Source organism: Pelophylax lessonae (assembly GCF_965119305.1).
Source record: "Pelophylax lessonae genome assembly, chromosome: 4".
Taxonomy (NCBI): Eukaryota; Metazoa; Chordata; class Amphibia; order Anura; family Ranidae; genus Pelophylax; species Pelophylax lessonae.
Window position 1 is genome coordinate 455,832,741 of NC_138771.1, and position 18,431 is coordinate 455,851,171.

Sequence of the window (18,431 nt, forward strand, 5' to 3'; positions counted from 1 at the left end):
ACATCGTATGAACAAGCAGTTTTACACTGACAGGAAGAATCAATGAACTCCCAGAGCATTCAACAGCGCCCTGGTAGTTCATTGAAAACTACAAGCCGACAGCCGCAAAGGCTGTTGGTAGTTGTAGTCCATTCATTCAGAATACCTGAATATGGGTGTAACATCTTACAAAAGGTGAACTTATCCTTTAAAGGTCCTACATGATGACAATCGCAAGCCACCTTTTATGGTATATCTATTCATATTAAAGTGGACCTGAACTCAAAAAGTAAAGATTCGCTATCTCATTAGGGAACATCTAGACATGTCAGTTTTCCTAAGTGGTACCCTGAAATGTTTACACTTTTCTCTATCGTTCATTGACGGACGCAGTTCTCTGATCCATATCATTAGGGTTATACTGCCCCCTACAGGAGTAGGGCACTAGGCAGAAAAAAAAGTTCTGGCTACGCCTATGGGCAGTCCCGGAGGATACACCCTCTCATTTCCTGCATAGGATGTCCGTTTTAATCTGCCTAGTCAGGAGCAGGGTCGGACCTGGTTAGTACTTCATCTGTTCACACCTTTACCAAATTTTATGAGGTGGATGTGCTGGCATCTGCAGATGCCTCTTTTGCCCGCATGTTTTTGCTGGCTGCTGTCTGGAGGGCTTTTGGCCTTCCTTGAGGGGGTTTACTGTTTGTTTCAGATGGGCCTCATCTTTTGTTCTGATGAGTCCTGTGTTGCCTGGTTGGCTATGTTTAGCCTTGGGGACTTGTTCTTTTCTGCTGTTCCCACCTCTCATTTTTTGGCACTGCTTTGGGAAGTCCCTACTGATATGGATCAGAGAACTCGCCGCATGGCCAGCTATTGAACTTTATGAGATGTCTGTGAGATATCTCAAAATTCGTTCAAAAAAAGAAAAGGGAAAATGATGCGCTGAGATTGGCGCATCATCACTGCACTGATCTCACCATGCACACACAAAAATGCAGCAGCTGGTGTGAAGGAGCCCTCAGTCCTAATTCACACAGGCATACCGAAGCATACACTTGAGCAAGGGCCTTGTATGCCTGCACATGGATGCACAGGTGTTTTATGCGTGCAGTCCGATTCATGTCAATTAAGGTACGTTCACCTGCACAGAAACAGTGACTGCTGCTAATCTGAGATCCATATAGGTGCCTGTGCCTGAACTCTCAAACTGTCTGTGTTTAGGTACATGCATCCACACCCACACAAATGTCAAATTGAGAGCAGCAGCTGTGTCTGCGCAGCTGCTACATCCCAACTTACATGAATGGAGACCTAAAATGTAGTTCAATGGTCTGTAGTTTGTGACACAGTGTTGCCTTATATCTATACAATATTCAAATCAGGAGTTCTGATTGACTAAGGAAAAGCTACTGAGCACCAGCACTGCCTGGTCCCATGACACTTTGCATGGGCCACAGGGGAGGGGAAATCACCCTCCACTGTGGCCTTTGCAACCGGCAAATCCTATGCCCCTCCCCTTGTTGTCCCTTCCCTCCCCATTGGTGGCCATGGAAGCAGGTGAGAGAAAATCAAGAACACTGCACAGTCGCCAGACGTGCTCCTTTGCAATCAGTTGGTAGGACACAGGCAGGCAGCCCTGCACAGGGTCAGGACCAGTATTATGTAAGGCTTTGGACCAAGCTACTAAATCCACTTGCCTTTGTTCGTAAAGTTTCTAGAATTTTGCCATGGCACCCCAGTTGAGAAATGCTGCAATAAATGATATGCTTCGTCCATTCTGTGGATCTGTGCTCCCTACACGGACATTGCCAGTCATGGGGGAAAGAGGGTGGTTCTGACATGAGCAAGCAAAATCCTGCTCTGCTACTACGCTGATAGTCTCCACACAGAGAGACGGTGCATAAAAAGTCAGTAGTTGTGAAATGGTCAGCTACAGGAAAACTTTTAAGCAATACTGGTGGTAAGGCCTTTGCCATCTGCTTGCTTTTGTATAGTTCATCTTCCACATTGCTGGTCCTCATTAAATGAATACTTACTTTGGAGAGATATACTGTAAAGGCTGCCAGTGCTGACTTTAAATTCTGTAAATGGTATTTGCCTGGCTGTTACACTGACGCTCTTACCTAAATATACTCCAAGTTGCTTACGTGGAGCAGGTATGTAGATAAGGACCTATGTCTTTTATAATTTGCATACTTCTTCCAGTCACTGACTCAGAAATAATCAATCCCCTCCATTTAAACTACACTATGGTTTGTAAATACCTGGCTATCACACATACTATATACACTACATCTATGGACACCCCTCTAAACTACTAAATTTAGGTGTTTCCAAAGGGTATTGGTAATTCTACAGCAGCGGTCCTCAACCTGGTGACTCTCCAGCATCCGTAATTGGGAAATTCGACGAGTTGGCTGTTTTGACAGAACACAGCAGTGTATACACTATGTGGACATTTTTTTTACACCCGCTAGTAACCAACAATATGGCTGCCTCCAAGGTGGCGACAACTTTTTTCTCCTTAGCCGGTGTTCTGTCAAAACAGCCAACTCGTCATGTACCGTAGTGTATCCGCTGCCGATGTTCTGTCAAAATATCAAACTCGTCTAAATCTCTAAATACCGATGCTGGAGAGTCACATGAAGTGACGTGGTTGGAGATTTTGACGAGTTGGCTATTTTGACAGAACACCGGCTCTCCTCCCTCCTCTTCTTCTTTTCCCCCTTCCTCTGTAGTTAAGGTGACCACAGAGAGCGAAGGGAGTGGTGGTGCTAGGAGGAGCGGGCTCCTCTGGTGTTGGGGAAGGGTGAGAGAGTGGTGGTAGCACAGCTTGTGCTGGCTAGTTTGGCTGCTGCCCACACCCAGACGCTTGTCCCAGCTCCAAACGGGGCATGGACTAGCATCGGTCCGCAGCCTGGGGTTTGAGAACCCCTGTTCTACAGCATGCAATGTCATTTTAGACAACTGTGCACTTCCAACCTTGTGTCTCTATGTACAAAGCCAGATCCCAAAAGACATGGGGGTTGATTTACTAAAACTGGAGAGTGCCAAATCTAGTGCTGTTGTGCTTGGTAGCCAATCGGCTTCCAACTTGAGCTTGTTCAATTAAGCTTTGACAAAAAACCTGGAAGCTGATTGGTTTCTCTGCAGAGCTACACCAGATTTTGCACTTTCCCATTTTAGTAAATCAACCCCACGTTTTTATGAGTTTATGTGGAGGAACTTAAGTGGCCAGTGCAACATCCTGACTTCAATCCTGATGAACACATTGGGTGAATTAAAAAACTGATTGTGAGGCAGGTCTTCTCATCTAGCATCAGGGGGTTATTTACTAAAACTGGAAAGTGCAAAATCTGGTGCAGCTGTGCATAGAAACCAACCAGCTTCCAGGGTTTTCTTTTTGACAAAGCTAAATTGAACAAGCTGAAGTTAGAAGCTGATTGGCTACCATGCACAGCTGCACCGGATTTTGCACTCTCCAGTTTTAGTAAATCAACCCGTCTGACCTCACATATGCTCTTTGGGCTGAATGGGAGCAATTTTCTCCAGCTACCCTCTAAAAACCCAGATGGGTGGAGGCAGTTCTAGCTGCAAAAAAAGGGTCAAAGATGCAATTCCAATAAAGCTTATGGTTTTGGAATGGGAAGTCCAATGAGCTCATAGAGGTGTGATGGTCAGGAGTTCACAAAAGTTTGGCCATACAGTGTATAGGCATTGCATATGCACAGTCTCAATGTTGTATTACATGTACTACATTCTTCGACAAATCCCTATTTTTGGAAATATCTCACCAAAAATGCAACACCTTTTGTAGAGAATACCTGTAAAATCTGTCAGACTTCTAGAATATTCTGTCAACAATTTGATTAATGCCCTCTACCCTTCCTGCTAAATGCTTTAACAAATATCCATTTAAAGAGGTATGTGGTGTTAAGCCTCGTACACACGCAACGATTATCGGCCGACCGATCGGCCGTCTTTTGTCCAGTGTTGTTGTGTTGGTTGAAATGTGCTCTAGCCTGCACACAAATTTTCTCGGCCAACAAAAACCAACTTCAGAAGTGATGTCATGTGCTGGTTTACTTACCGTGTGTTTTTTCTTCTCTTGAGCATGCCCAGTCTTGCTCATCAGACTTTTGTCTGGCGAAATCTGTACTGACTGACGGAAAATCGGCCGTTGTGTTGACGGCCAACAAAAATTTTATAGCCTGCACACCAGATTTTGTTCGGCCGAAAAGTCGGAGTTGGTTGTCGAAAGCATCATACTAACAAGCCGAAAATCGGCCGATCGGACGTTGGCCGAAAATTCACGGCCAACTATCGATGCGTGTGTACGAGGCATTAGAATGATGTCAGGATTTATAGGTTTTGTCACCTAATCAAAATAAGTGTCTTCTTTTTATGGTGAGCGAATGAAATAGGTGTAAAAAGATTCTGTTCTCCCCTCCCAATTACAGGAGTGTGACGATAGTGATCAGCTTCACTAATTGGTACAAGTTGTGCTTTCAGGGGTTGATTGCTTTTCCTTATACTTGTGTGATAGAAGAGTGGTCCCCATTCAATATCACTTTCTGTATAATTTTTCCCAGCATGGACAAAAAAAAATGTATATTCTTAATTAAGAAAAATCACGCCATCAGAAATTCTAGTCTAAACTCACCCTTACGTTTTGTGGGCTAATAATACATTGAAAAACACATTACCCAATAATAATTACTTGGCTTGTTCACACCACTGTATGTTGAAATATTTGCTGTGCTTGTGATTTTACCATCTGTTGTGTGCATGACACAAGTGGGGAGGGGAGGGGAGGGAAGTGCTAATATGCAAGTTAGCTGATATCTTAAATGGAACATTCAGAATGCTTAGTTGCCTGTGCTTGCCTAGATGTAAAGCAAACCTGTAGCTGGACAACACAAACTTGAACGCATAGAAATCAAAACAAGCACCAGCAACAGGCCTTTGTTTTAAGTGTCCAATTGCTCAATGACCCCAACAGGCCAACAAACCTACTGAGCTGAAAGCCATCTTCTGATTTAGACTTGCCGCTGTTCTACTGCGGCAAGAACTTGGATAGGGTAGTGGTGGGATACTCCAAAAACTACATACAACTGAGGACTTAGGTATTCTTCAGGATAAGCTATATTGAAGTCTGGGCTTGAAACAAACGGTGGGCTTCAGATTAGTAGTAGTAGTAGTTAGAGCTACAAGAGCGGAACCCCTTTAAGTACAGGTCCCTCTCAAAAAATTAGCAGATTGTGATAATGTCCATTATTTTCTGTAATGTACTGATAAACATTAGACTTTCATATATTTTAGATTCATTACACACAACTGAAGTAGTGCAAGCCTTTTATTGTTTTAATATTGATGATTTTGGCATACAGCTCATGAAAACCCCAAATTCCTATCTCAAAAAATTAGCATATTTCATCCGACCAATAAAAGAAAAGTGTTTTTAATACAAAAAAAGTCAACCTTCAAATAATTATGTTCAGTTATGCACTCAATACTTGGTCGAGAATCCTTTTGCAGAAATGACTGCTTCAATGCGGCGTGGCATGGAGGCAATCAGCATGTGGCACTGCTGAGGTGTTATGGAGGCCCAGGATGCTTCGATAGCGGCCTTGAGCTCATCCAGAGTGTTGGGTCTTGCGTCTCTCAACATTCTCTTCACAATATCCCACAGATTCTCTATGGGGTTCAGGTAAGGAGAGTTGGCAGGCCAATTGAGCACAGTAATACCATGGTCAGTAAACCATTTACCAGTGGTTTTGGCACTGTGAGCAGGTGCCAGGTCATGCTGAAAAATGAAATCTTCGTCTCCATAAAGCTTTTCAGCAGATGGAAGCATGAAGTGCTCCAAAATCTCCTGATAGCTAGCTGCATTGACCCTGCCCTTGATAAAACACAGTGGACCAACACCAGAAGCTGACATGGCACCCCAGACCATCACTGACTGTGGGTACTTGACACTGGACTTCAGGCATTTTGGCATTTCCCTCTCCCCAGTCTTCCTCCAGACTCAGTCCTCTGCTTCCGCAGGTCCCCCAAGGTCTGGAATCGGTCCTTCTCCACAATCTTCCTCAGGGTCCGGTCACCTCTTCTCGTTGTGCAGCATTTTCTGCCACACTTTTTCCTTCCCACAGACTTCCCACTGAGGTGCCTTGATACAGCACTCTGGGAACAGCCTATTCGTTCAGAAATGTCTTTCTGTGCCTTACCCTCTTGCTTGAGGGTGTCAATGATGGCCTTCTGGACAGCAGTCAGGTCGGCAGTCTTACCCATGATTGCGGTTTTGAGTAATGAACCAGGCTGGGAGTTTTTAAAAGCCTCAGGAATCTTTTGCAGGTGTTTAGAGTTAATTAGTTGATTCAGATGATTAGGTTAATAGCTAGTTTAGAGAATCTTTTCATGATATGCTAATTTTTTGAGATAGGAATTTTGGGTTTTCATGAGCTGTATGCCAAAATCATCAATATTAAAACAATAAAAGGCATGCACTACTTCAGTTGTGTGTAATGAATGTAAAATATATGAAAGTCTAATGTTTATCAGTACATTACAGAAAATAATGAACTTCATCACAATATGCTAATTTTTTGAGAGGGACCTGTAGAAGATCAGTTGGACAAAATGGCAAACCAATGAACCTTTCCAAAGGCACCTAAACACAGGTGCATTGCAGTACACTATAAGTCACAGGTGGGAAACATCCGCACTGCACCACTACAGTTGGTAGTGCCAACACACATTGTGCAGGCTTGGTCCAATGTTGTCAAATCTGTAAACTAGTAAAGAAGAGCAATGTAATGCAGTTGATGCTGGAGAGCGTACATGTATTTGCTGGAAGAGATCTGCAGAACTGAGCTGCAAAAGAGCATGAAAACAATATTTTATGGGGGAAAATCATGGGAGTTATTTATGATACATAGTGCTTTGACAAACTAAATGTGATCTAGTTACAGTTTCCATCTATTTTTAAGCAGTGGTTTCTGCTCCGGAGAAGATTCTAGTGATATGTCCGTGACAACGGAATGATTTTCATACTTGTAATTTGAATCATAAATCACAAAAGCTGTAACTTAATATAGGATGTACACTTTAATACACTTACTGTTTGTAACTAATACAAGGCCATGTCTTTAGGGACTGATATACTATAAGGCTGTAAAACCAGTCTTTTCAACACTGCACTGAGGATTATTTTTGATTTGGCAGTCAGTCACATGGTTGTGGTGTCCACATAGTTCCATGAGATCATTAGTCTACTGAGTTTGGTTACACCTTTGTAAAACAAGACCTATGGTATTAGCCTTGGTTTCTGGCTCTGCCTGAGGCAGCAGCAGGGAGGATAGAAACATTTGTGCTCACTGAGGTGCTCCCCTGAAGGTTCTGAGCAGTGCAGGTATAGGTGCCGTCATCCCCTGCTCGAGATTCGTCAATACTCAAGATGCTTTGAGTCTCTTGCAGCAACTGGCCACCTCTTCTGGTCTGGGAAGTGCTCTCTCGGACATAAGGAGGTCTACCAATCTGTAGAAGAGGATACAACAATTCTTATTTTTCTTATCTTCTTATTACTGAATGTAAAAATATAGTATTTATAGTATATTTATAGCCATAACTTTTTTAATGCTTTGGATAGGAGTAGGGCAGTTATTTTTTTGCTTTCTGTGTACCTTTAGTGAAGTTTCCCTTCACTTACTGTCCCAGACATGCAGCAGGAAGTTTAACAATTGTTTCCTGAACAGGTGTCCCTTTACTTCTTATTCTGGGGACCAGTGGCGGCCCATCCTTTAGGGGGGCATGGGTGACGCCCCCCCCATCCATGCGTTTGGCACCCTAATCTGCATGCAAGGCAACGGATGCATGGATTCCAATGAGGGTTTTTTTTTTTTTTTTTTTAAGCACGTGATTAGAGCCAGAGGCTTTAATAGGCTTCAAAAAAAGGTGGGCTTGGGACGCAGAGCACTGCGCCCTGAGCCCACCTAGTTGTGTGACAATAGCAAATGAATATTCGCTACTGTCACACTGATTCTCAATCAGGAAGTGGATCCTGAGACCCGTTTCCTGATTTGCTGAAAGGAGAAGCCAGCCTATTGGCAAAAGAGGAGGAGGAGGGAGAAGACGACCGCTGTGATGCCGAGGAAAGGCAGGGAAAGTCTGACCAACGGAGGAGACTGAGTGGGGAAGCTGCCGCTGCCTCCATGTGTCAGTCCTGGGGCAGAACAGAGTGAGCGAGCCGGAGGGTGTGGGTATGGTGCATGGTGCGGCTTGGGGCGACAGGGGGGGGGGTTTGTTCATGGTCAGGTCCATCTTCTGCCCCCCCTGACAGATGGAGCACCAGACGCCATTGCTGGGGACAACTCTAACATTTTGGATTTCCCCTTACTTTGTTTCATGGCGACAATGATCACCGGTACAAAGGAGTAAATCTCCCAATGGGGACAGTAACCGCAATAAAAATTAAAGATCCAACTCTCCCCCATTCTGTCTCAAAACAAAACAAAAAAAGTGCTGTGTCTGTGTGAGGAAAGGAGTGCTGATAACCGGCAAGGCTGTCAGCACACTGCTTACACTGATTACAATGTCCTGATTATCAGTGCCAATCAGTGCAGTGCCTATCAGTGCCCATTAGTGTTGCCTATTAATTTCCATCAGTGCAGCCCCATCAGCACATCAGTGAAGAACAAAAATTACTTATTTGCAATATTTTATAACAGAAACAAAGAAAAAAGTTTTTTTTTGGGGGGGGGGGGGGGGGGTTCAGAACTTTCGTTCTTTCTTTCATTTTTTTAATTAAAATTTTTAATTTTTAATTAAAAAACCCTAGTGGTTATTAAATACTATTAAAAAATATTAAATGAAAGCTCATTCTGTCTCACAAGAGATAAGCATTTAATATGGGTACAGTGGTGCATGACCTCGCAATTGTTATTCAAAGTGCGACAGGGCTGAAAGCTGAAAATTGGCCTGGGCAGGCAGGGGATGAAAGTGTCCAGTGATGAAGTAGTTAAATGCATGTAGTAAAAAATCATAACTATTACCCAAAAAACACTGAAAATGTGACAAAACAAATACCTGAGAACACGCATGCAGAACTACACACCAAATGTGATTGTAAGCTCCTTTTAGATTTTGAGCTCTAACAAGCAGGGCCCTCTGATTCCTCCTGAATTAATTTGTATTGTAACTGTACTGTCTGTCCTCCGGTTGCAAAGTGATGCGCAAACTGTTGGCGCTATATAAATTCTGTCTAATAATAAAAATGTGGGGATTGCGGTATAAATGAGCCCTATGGATTCCAGCTCCGTGTCCTTCTCCTTCTTTACGATGAATAATGAGTTCTTTGAAGAGAATCCAGAAGGAGGTTAGGGGACCACGCCGCTTGACATGAAACCAAGAACTAGGCATGGCAGAAAGCTAAGCTGGCATCGCCAGCAAATGTTTAGTATCAGGTAACCAATAGTTTAGTTACTTGGCTGAATATGAAAACCTTAGCACCCAACCCAAATGTATCCACATTTCCTGTTGGAACAGAAGTGGTGAGAATATTGACCCAATTCAACAATGCAGCTTTTCAGTAAATAATAGAGTTCACTGCCAAAGGTTGTCTGCAATACTGTAGCTGCATGGATATTACTGTGTCGGGGATTCATAGTCATCTGGGGGATTATACATTACTTAGCTATCTGTGGGCAGCACATAAAAGGAGATTTTCATTGAATTCCCCCAAAAATTTAAGATTTCGTTAAAATAATTTATTTGCTTGTAAGAAAAAAAACCCAAGGTAACGCAAATACATTACATTGTAAGCCTGATTTGAATTTCCAAGTATATAAAGGAAAATTGTTTTTTTTTTTTATGTTTTGAATAGACTTGGGAAGGATTAGACCCTTACCCTAAATTGGAGAGAAACCTCCCCAGCAGGATGTGGACAACAAAAATTAAACCTAATAGGAGTTTAAACCCTTTGCTCTATCAAAAAAAGAAAAAAAGAAAATACATTTTGAAGTCCCAGCGCCTGCCTATTGCTGTCTACATTCCATTGGCACTTGTTGCCAAATTTTCTTGTCTTGTTGTTATATAGCCAAAATGTCAGGGGAAAACTCACAATGGAGTCACACAGTGCAATAGAAGTCTTGCAAAGGTTTTTACTTCTCCCAAATGTATCCAAAGTGTAAAAACAAGTTTGGTCTCTAGTTCAGTCTTAAATGAAATTAACCACTTAAGCCCCGGAAGATTTTACCCCCTTCCTGACCAGGGCCTATTTTGAGATTCGGCACTGCGTGATTTTAACAGACAATTGCGCGGTCATGCAACGCTGTACCCAAATGAAATTGACGTCCTTTTTTTCCCCACAAACAGAGCTTTCTTTTGTTGGCATTTGATCACATGTGCGATATTTTGATCATGCGCTATAAACAAAAAAATAGCGACAATTTTACAAAAATAACAATATTTTTCACATTTTTTTATATGAAATTCCCCCCCAAAAAAATGTAAAAATCAAAATTTTCTAGCATTTTAGGCCAATTTGTTTTCTGCTACATATGTTTGGTAAAAAAAAATCGCAATAAGCGTATTTTGATTGGTTTGCGCAAAAGCTATTTTGTTTACTAACTATGGGAAAGATTTTTGTCATTTTTATTGTTTTTTTTTTAACGAGTAATGGCGGCGATCTGCGATTTTTTTTTGCGGTACTGCGACATTACGGCGGACAGAACGGACCCTTGACTGACATTTTTGACACTTTTGAGGGTACCTGTGACATTACTACAGTAATCAGTGCTATATATATGCACTGTTACTGTAAAAATGACACTGGGAGGGAAGGGGTTAACTTTATTAGAGAGGGAGGGGTTAAGTGTGTCTCTAGGAGCGTGTTTCTTACTGTGATTGGATGTGGCTTTGTGTGTAACAGCACAGATCAACGGTCCTACATAGCAGGACCGAGTGATCTGTGCTTTTACACAGGGGAGAGTGACAGGCGGCTTTGTTTACATTAGCCGCCTGCCTTTCTCCCTCTCTACCCGACGATCGCGAGTGACCGGCGGACATCGGGTTCGCAGGTCACACGCGCCGGCTTCTTCAGGTACGAGCACTCGCTCGCCCCCTATTCGCTCCCAGGCTAGTGACGTATCGGTACATCACTTTGCTTGGGAGGGGCTGACCGCCGCCGTATATAGTCGGGGGGCGGTCGGCAAGTGGTTAAGGATTTATACTGACAGATGAGATTTACAATGGATGAATAGATTGGTGGACAATAGAAAGAATAATATAGATAACATTGATTACAGACAGACAGATAAATAGATAGCCCAACGTATAAAATTAGAAAGTCTTATTAAAAGCATACAAAGCCATCCACAACTAGCCCTCATCTACATCACCAACCCCATCCCAAAATGTCACCCAAACGGTCCTCTTTGCTCCTCCCAAGAGCTCCTGCTCTCTAGCCCATTTGTTACCCCCCCCCCCCCCCAATGTTCCCCTCCAGGTCTTTTCCAGAGCTTCTCCCTACCTCTACTTCAACCTGCCTTGCCATCTCCTACTTTATCCACTTGCAGGCAATCCTTGAAATTTGATTGCCACAGAAAGGCTTATCTCCCCCGACACCTAACAACTTTACTTTTTCCATCAGGTCTTCCCTCACAAAATAATGCCTTTTCTATCACTTTTCCTTCCCTTTAGATTGTAAGCTCTCATGAGCAGGGCCCTCCTAACCCTCTTGTATTGTAACTGTCTTATCTTCCCTATTCTGTAATGCACTGCACAACTGCTAGCATAATATAAATCTTGTAATAATAATCATATTAATGCTGTATATAAATAGAATTGTTGGTAAATTATCTTTATAAATGAAGGAAAGAAGTAAACACTAGAACATTTATAGTATAGCACAAGAACAATGATTCCAGGACTGCCTCTTACTTTCTGCCCAGGAAAGGTCCAGGTGATATCTACAGCAATGTCCAGATCACCCAGAACAGTGCAAGTGACAACAAAATTCTCTCCAGCTCGAAATGACTTCACTGATGCTTCAACTGTAGGTTTAGGTGGAGCTGATGGATCTGAAAAAGTATGCAAATACATATTAAAAACATGCTGAATTGTAGAGAATTCTCCTCTGCAGTATGCTTCAGAATTTTGGATCAGCTGGCTGAAACTCCCTACAGTCTCTGCTATTTTTATCTTTTTATGGACTTGGGTTTGACCTTGTAAAGATGCATGCCAAATGTTTCTAGATACCAAAGGCTGCATCAGTAGTTCTCAGACAGTGAACTTGTACTTTAGGCCTCATGCACACTAGGTGTCTAGAACTGGTGTTTTGGTGGGGGTGGAGGACACAGGCACACCATCCGGCCCAGCTGTCAGCAACATGTTAACCGCTTCCATACAGAGCAGTTAGACACCCTTCCTGCCCAGACCAATTTTCAGCTTTCAGCACTGTCACACTTTGAATGACAATTGCTCAGTCATGCTACACTATAACCAAACAAAATTTTTATCATTTTTTTCACACAAATAGAGCTTTCTTTTGGTGGTATTTGATCACAACTGGGGTTTTTTTTTTTCGTGATATATGCAAAAAAAGAGCAAAAATTTTGAAAAAAAAACACTTTTTTTTAGTTTCAATTATGAAATTTTGCAAAAAATAAATTTTTCTTCATACATTTGGGCCAAAATGTATACTGCTACATGTCTCTGGTAAAATTAACCCAAATTAGTGTATATTATTTAGTCTGTGTGAAAGTTATTGAGTCTAGAAGCTATGGTACCAATTACTGAAAATTGATCACACCAGATGTACTGACTGCCTATCTCCTTTCTTGAGGCCCTGAAATGTCAGGACAGTACAAATACCGACCAAATGACCCCTTTTTGTAAAGTAGACAGTCCAAGGTATTTAGTAAGAGGCATGGTGAGTTTTTTGAAGTTGTAATTTTTTCCCACAATTCTTGGGAAAATGAAGAAAAATTTTTTTTTTTCTTTTTTTTCCCACAAAGTTGTCAATTTATAAGCTATTTCTAACACATAGCATGTACACAGCAAAAATTACACCCAAAAATACATTCTGCTACTCCTTCCGAGTATGGCGATACCACATGTGTGAGACTTTTACACAGCCTGGCCACAAAAAGAGACTCCACGTCCAAGAAGCACATTCAGGCGTTCTAGGAGCATAAATACACATAAAACTTTCTTACTACCTATCACACTTTTCAAGGCCCTAGAGCACCAATACAATGGAAAAGTCCACAAAATGACCCCATTTTGGAAAGCAAACACTCCAACGTATATTCTATGAGGCATTATGGGTCGTTTGAACATATCATTTTTTTCCACAGGTTTTTGGAAAATGTGGGAAAAAAAAGAAAACTTTTTTTTTTTACACAAAGTTGTCAATTTATAGGATATTCCTAACACATAGCATGTACACAGCAAAAATGACACCCCAAAATACATTCTGCCACTCCTCCTGAGTATGGCAATACCGCATGTGTGAGACTTTTTCACAGCCTAGCCATATAGAGGGGCCTAACATCCAAGGAGCATCATCATGCATCCTAGCCACTTGCCTAGGCCTATTTTGGACATTTGGTGTTTACAAGCTAAAATCAGTTGTTTTGCTAGAAAACTGCTTAGAACCCCCAAACATTATATATTTTTTTTAGCAGAGACCCTAGAGAATAAAATGGAGATTATTGCAATATTTTTTATCACACCGTATTTGCGTAGCGGTCTTCCAAACGCAATTTTTTTGGAAAAAATTCACTTTTTTTAATTAAAAAATAAGAAACCAGTAAAGTTAGCCCAATTTTTTTCCATAATGTGAAAGATAATGTTACGCCGAGTAAATAGATACCCAACATGTCATGTTTCAAAATTGTGCACGCTCACGGAATGGTGACAAACTTTGGTACTTAAAAATCCCCATAGGCGACAATTTAAAAATTTCTACAGGTTGCCATCTTTGAGTTACAGAGGAGGTCTCAGGTTCAAATTATTCCCCTTGCTCTAACGATCGCGGCGATACCTCACATGTGTGGTTTGAACACCGTTTACATATGTGGGCGGGGTTTCTGTATGCATTCGCTTCTGCGCGCGAGCTAACGGGGACAGCGCGCTTTAATTTTTTTTTTTACTATTTATTTTATTTATTATTTTTTATTTTTACACCGTTTTAAAAAAAAAAAAAATTGATCATTTTTATTTCTATTAAAAGAAATGTAAATATTCCTCGTAATAGAAATATGCACGACAGGACCTCTTTTTTGTGAGATCTGGGGTCAAAAAGTCCTCAGATCTCACAAGTACACTAAAAGAAAAAAAAAAAAAAAAAAAATAATTATAATATAAAATGAAAAAGAAAAAAAAAAGGACCTTTAAACCGGTTGCTAGGCAACAACATTTTCCGTAGCTCCGGTCCTCCAAGACCATAGAGTCAAGTGAGGGCAAGCTTGCCCTCACTCGACATTCTGTCTGTGAGGATTCGGGACCGGATCGTTTTCCCCGCTGCTGGCGGGTCCGGTAAGCGGGGAAAAGGACCGGAACGCGTCGGGAGGGGGGGGGGCGCCTCTTCCGCCATCCCGGAAGGGTGATCCCACGGCGAATCTGCCGCTGGGACCACCCTTATCGGAAAGCCAACCGTCCACCGTTTAAAAAAATACCAGGGTTATGGCAGCTATCTGCTGCCATAACACCGGTATTTAGGTTTAAACGGACGACGTATATAAACCTTTTTGGACTTGGATATGGTGGCTGTATGAAGGGTGACAGGTACTCGGGTACTTTGTTGGGCAGGTGACAGGTACTCTGGTACTGATGAGCAGGTGGCAGGTACTCGGGTACTCCGATAGGCAGGTGACAGGTACTCGGGTACTCTGATGGGCAGGTGACAGGCAGGTGATAGGTACTGATGAGTAGTACTCACTGACTGATAGGTGATAGGTGATACTGTACTGATGGGTACTGATGATCAGTACTGATACGTGATAGGTACTGATGAGTACTGATGAGTAGTGATGGGTACTGATGAGCAGGCGGCAAGTACTTGGGTACTTCAGGCGTCAGGTACTCTGATGAGCAGGTGGAAGGTACTCGGGTACTCTGATGGGTAGGTGACAGGTACTCAGGTACTCTGATGACGGGTACTCCGTTGACAGGTACTCAAAGTACCCGAGTACCTGTCATCAGAGTACCCGAGTACCTGTCATCAGAGTACCCGAGTACCTGTCATCAGAGTACCCGAGTACCCGTCATCAGAGTACCCGAGTACCTGTCATCAGAGTACCCGAGTACCTGTCATCAGAGTACACGAGTACCCGTCATCAGAGTACCCGAGTACCCGTCATCAGAGTACTCGAGTACCTGTCATCAGAGTACCCGAGTACCTGTCATCAGAGTACCCGAGTACCCGTCATCAGAGTACCCGAGTACCCGTCATCAGAGTACCCGAGTACCCGTCATCAGAGTACCCGAGTACCCGTCAGAGTACCCGAGTACCTGTCATCAGAGTACCCGAGTACCTGTCATCAGAGTATCCGTCATCAGAGTACCTGAGTACCTGTCATCAGAGTACCCGAATACCTGTCACCAGCCCATCAGAGTACCCGAGTACCTGTCATCTGAGTACCTGATGACAGGTACTCGGGTACTTTGATGGGCTAGTGACAGGTGCTCTTTATTGGGGGGGGGCAATCAGTGTGTTTAGGGTGCACTGTAGTTGGTAACTAGCTGTTACCACAATCTCCTCCTCACACAGGATCAGTGTGTGAGGAGGAGAAAACGGTGACAGCTAGTTACCGTGTTCTCTGTTGACATTTGTGACCGGCTGTGATTGGACACAGCCGGTCACGTGGTAAAGAGCCAATTTCATTGGCTCTTTACCTAGATCGGGGATCGACTCTGTCCGAGGGACGAGCCTCGTCCCCGATCGCTGCTCTGCGCGCCCCCGGGGGCGCGCTTTGCAGAGAGAACGAGCGGCTCGTGCTGGAGCCGCTCATGTGATCGGCTGTGATTGACACAGCCGATCACGTGGTAAACAGCCAATTTCTATTGGCTGTTTACCTTGATCAGTGATGGGCTATGTCCGAGGGACGAGCCTCATCCCTGATCGCGCCGCTGCGCGCCGCCGGGGGCGCGCCGCCGGGGGCGCGCAGTAGCAGCTAGAACGGGCCGACGTCATATGACGGCGGCCCGGATCTAGACAACCACTTTGCCGACGTCATTTTACATGACTCGGTATGGAAGTGGTTAAACTCTGTGAGAGGCTGAGAGTTGCTGCAGCTGGATGAACTGGACGGTACACTAAGCAGTACTAAAGGTAAGGGCAAGCAGTCTACATCCCCGACCAGTCTAAGCAGCTTTCAGCCTCTCAAAGAGCTTTACAGGCTGCAAGCAACAGGGCTGGACAGTACACCCACACCTTAACCACTTGCTGACCGCCGCCCGACTATATACGGCGGCGGTCAGCCCCTCACAGGCAAAGTGACGTACCGGTACGTCACTTCCCTGTGAGCCAATAGGGGGCGAGCACGCGCCGCCGGAGGCGCGTTCCCGCCCCCGCTCGTTCCCTAAGCAGCCCGCGCGATGTCCGCCGGTCACTCGCGATCGTCGGAGATCGTCGGAGATCGTCGATCAGCAGGAGAAAGGCAGGCGGCTAATGTAAACACAGCCGCCTGTCATTCTCCCCTGTGTAAAATTCACAGATCAAACGGTCCTGCTATGTAGGACCATTGATCTCTGCTGTTACACACACAGCCACATCCAATCACAGTTAGAAGCACGCCCCTAGGGACACACTTAACCCCTCCCTCTCCAATAAAGTTAACCCCTTCCCTCCCAGCGTCATTTTTACAGTAACAGTGCATATGTATAGCACTGATTACTGTAGTAATTTCACTGGTACCCCCAAAAGTGTCAAAAATGTCAGTCAAGGGTCCAATCTGTCCGCCACAATGTTGCAGTCCCGCAAGGAAAATCGCAGATCGCCGCCATTACTCGTTAAAAAAAAAACACCAAAAATGACAGAAATCTTTCTTTTAGTTAGTAAATGAGATAACTTTTGCGCAAACCAATCAAAATACGCTTTTTTGCGATTTTTTTTTTACCAAACATATGTAGCAGAAAACAAATTGGCCTAAAATGTTAAAACAATTTTGATTTTTACATTTTTTTTGGGGAATTTCATATAAAAAAATGTGAAAAATATTGTTATTTTTGCAAAATTGTCGCTCTTTTTTTGTTTATAGCGCATCATCAAAAAATCGCACAGGTGATCAAATACCACCAAAAGAAAGCTCTGTTTGTGGGAAAAAAAGGACGTCAATTTCATTTGGGTACAGCGTCGCACGACCGCGCAATTGTCCATTAAAGTCACGCAGTGCCTAATCGCAAAATAGGCCCTGGTCAGAAAGGGGGTAAAATCTTCCGGGGCTTAAGTTTAACACTAGTGCAGTGGGGGTGGCTCTTTGCTCGTCTTTATCTGGCCATTGGGGCACTATTCCATCCTATGATATGAGGCACCAAAGATGAAGCACCTTTTCCATTGACACCAACAATGGGACACTATTACTCCCACTGACACCAGCGATGGGGCACTATTCCTCCCACTGATACTAATGATGGGGCACTATTTCTCATCCTACTGACCACAGAAGCTATGTAATTTATTTACTCAAACAGACCACCAAGCTTGAGACTCCCACTGTTGTTGGGGCATTTTTACTCCCACAGACCACATTTCGGCCCCCCTAAAGTTTGAAGGACAGTAAACTGGCCCTTTATTTAAAAAGTTTGGAGACCCCTGTGCTAGAGTCTCATGCAGGGGTCTCAATACTTTTCAGAACCAGGGTTGCAATGTATAATTTACAAATACTCTTAGGCAAGAAAAAAAATCTGTTTTACAAATAATTAGGTACATTTTATATTTTATTTTAATCTTTTTTTATCATCAGCATGTTATGATTTATAAAAAAAGAAAGCATTTTAGTAAAACAAAGAAAAGCTATGTTCCCATCAGAGTCCCTCCTTACATCAGTGCCCTCCCCTTATATCAGTGTCCCCACCGGATTCCCTCTTACATCAAGGTGCCCATTAGAGTCCCCTCTTACATCAGTGTCCCTATCAGAGTCCCACAATACATCACCGCCCCCCTTACATTAGTGTCCCTATCAGAGTCCCACAATACATCAGTGCCCCCTTATAGCAATGTTCCCATCATAGTCCCCCCTTACATCAAGGCACCCATCAGGCTCCCCATCAGAGCCACCCCATGCATCAGTGTCCCCATCAGAGTTTCCCTTACATCAGTGTCCCCATCAGAGTCCCCCTTTACATCAGTTCTACCATCAGAGTCACCATCATTGCCCCCCTTATACCACTGTCACTGTCAGATTCCCCCCTTAAATCCGTGTCGCATAATCGCTCCCCCATTTATCTGTGTC

The 18,431-nt window shown here is 43.4% G+C and overlaps 2 protein-coding genes across 2 annotated transcripts in view; one reads left to right on the forward strand and one right to left on the reverse strand.

Moving 5' to 3' along the window:
• CCDC69 (coiled-coil domain containing 69) overlaps positions 1-18,431 on the forward strand; it is a 131,718-nt gene that overhangs the window by 98,050 nt on the left and 15,237 nt on the right. The window lies entirely within an intron of this gene.
• The window catches only part of LOC309552116 (platelet-derived growth factor receptor-like protein), a 67,326-nt gene continuing 55,969 nt past the window's right edge, over positions 7,075-18,431 (reverse strand). Inside the window, exons 5-6 of the mRNA XM_082252920.1 lie at positions 11,914-12,053; positions 7,075-7,512 (exon numbers count right to left, since the gene is read on the reverse strand). Coding sequence (XP_082109046.1) covers positions 7,291-7,512; positions 11,914-12,053 — 362 coding nt within the window. The 3' untranslated portion in view covers positions 7,075-7,290. The remainder of the gene's footprint in view (positions 7,513-11,913; positions 12,054-18,431) is intronic.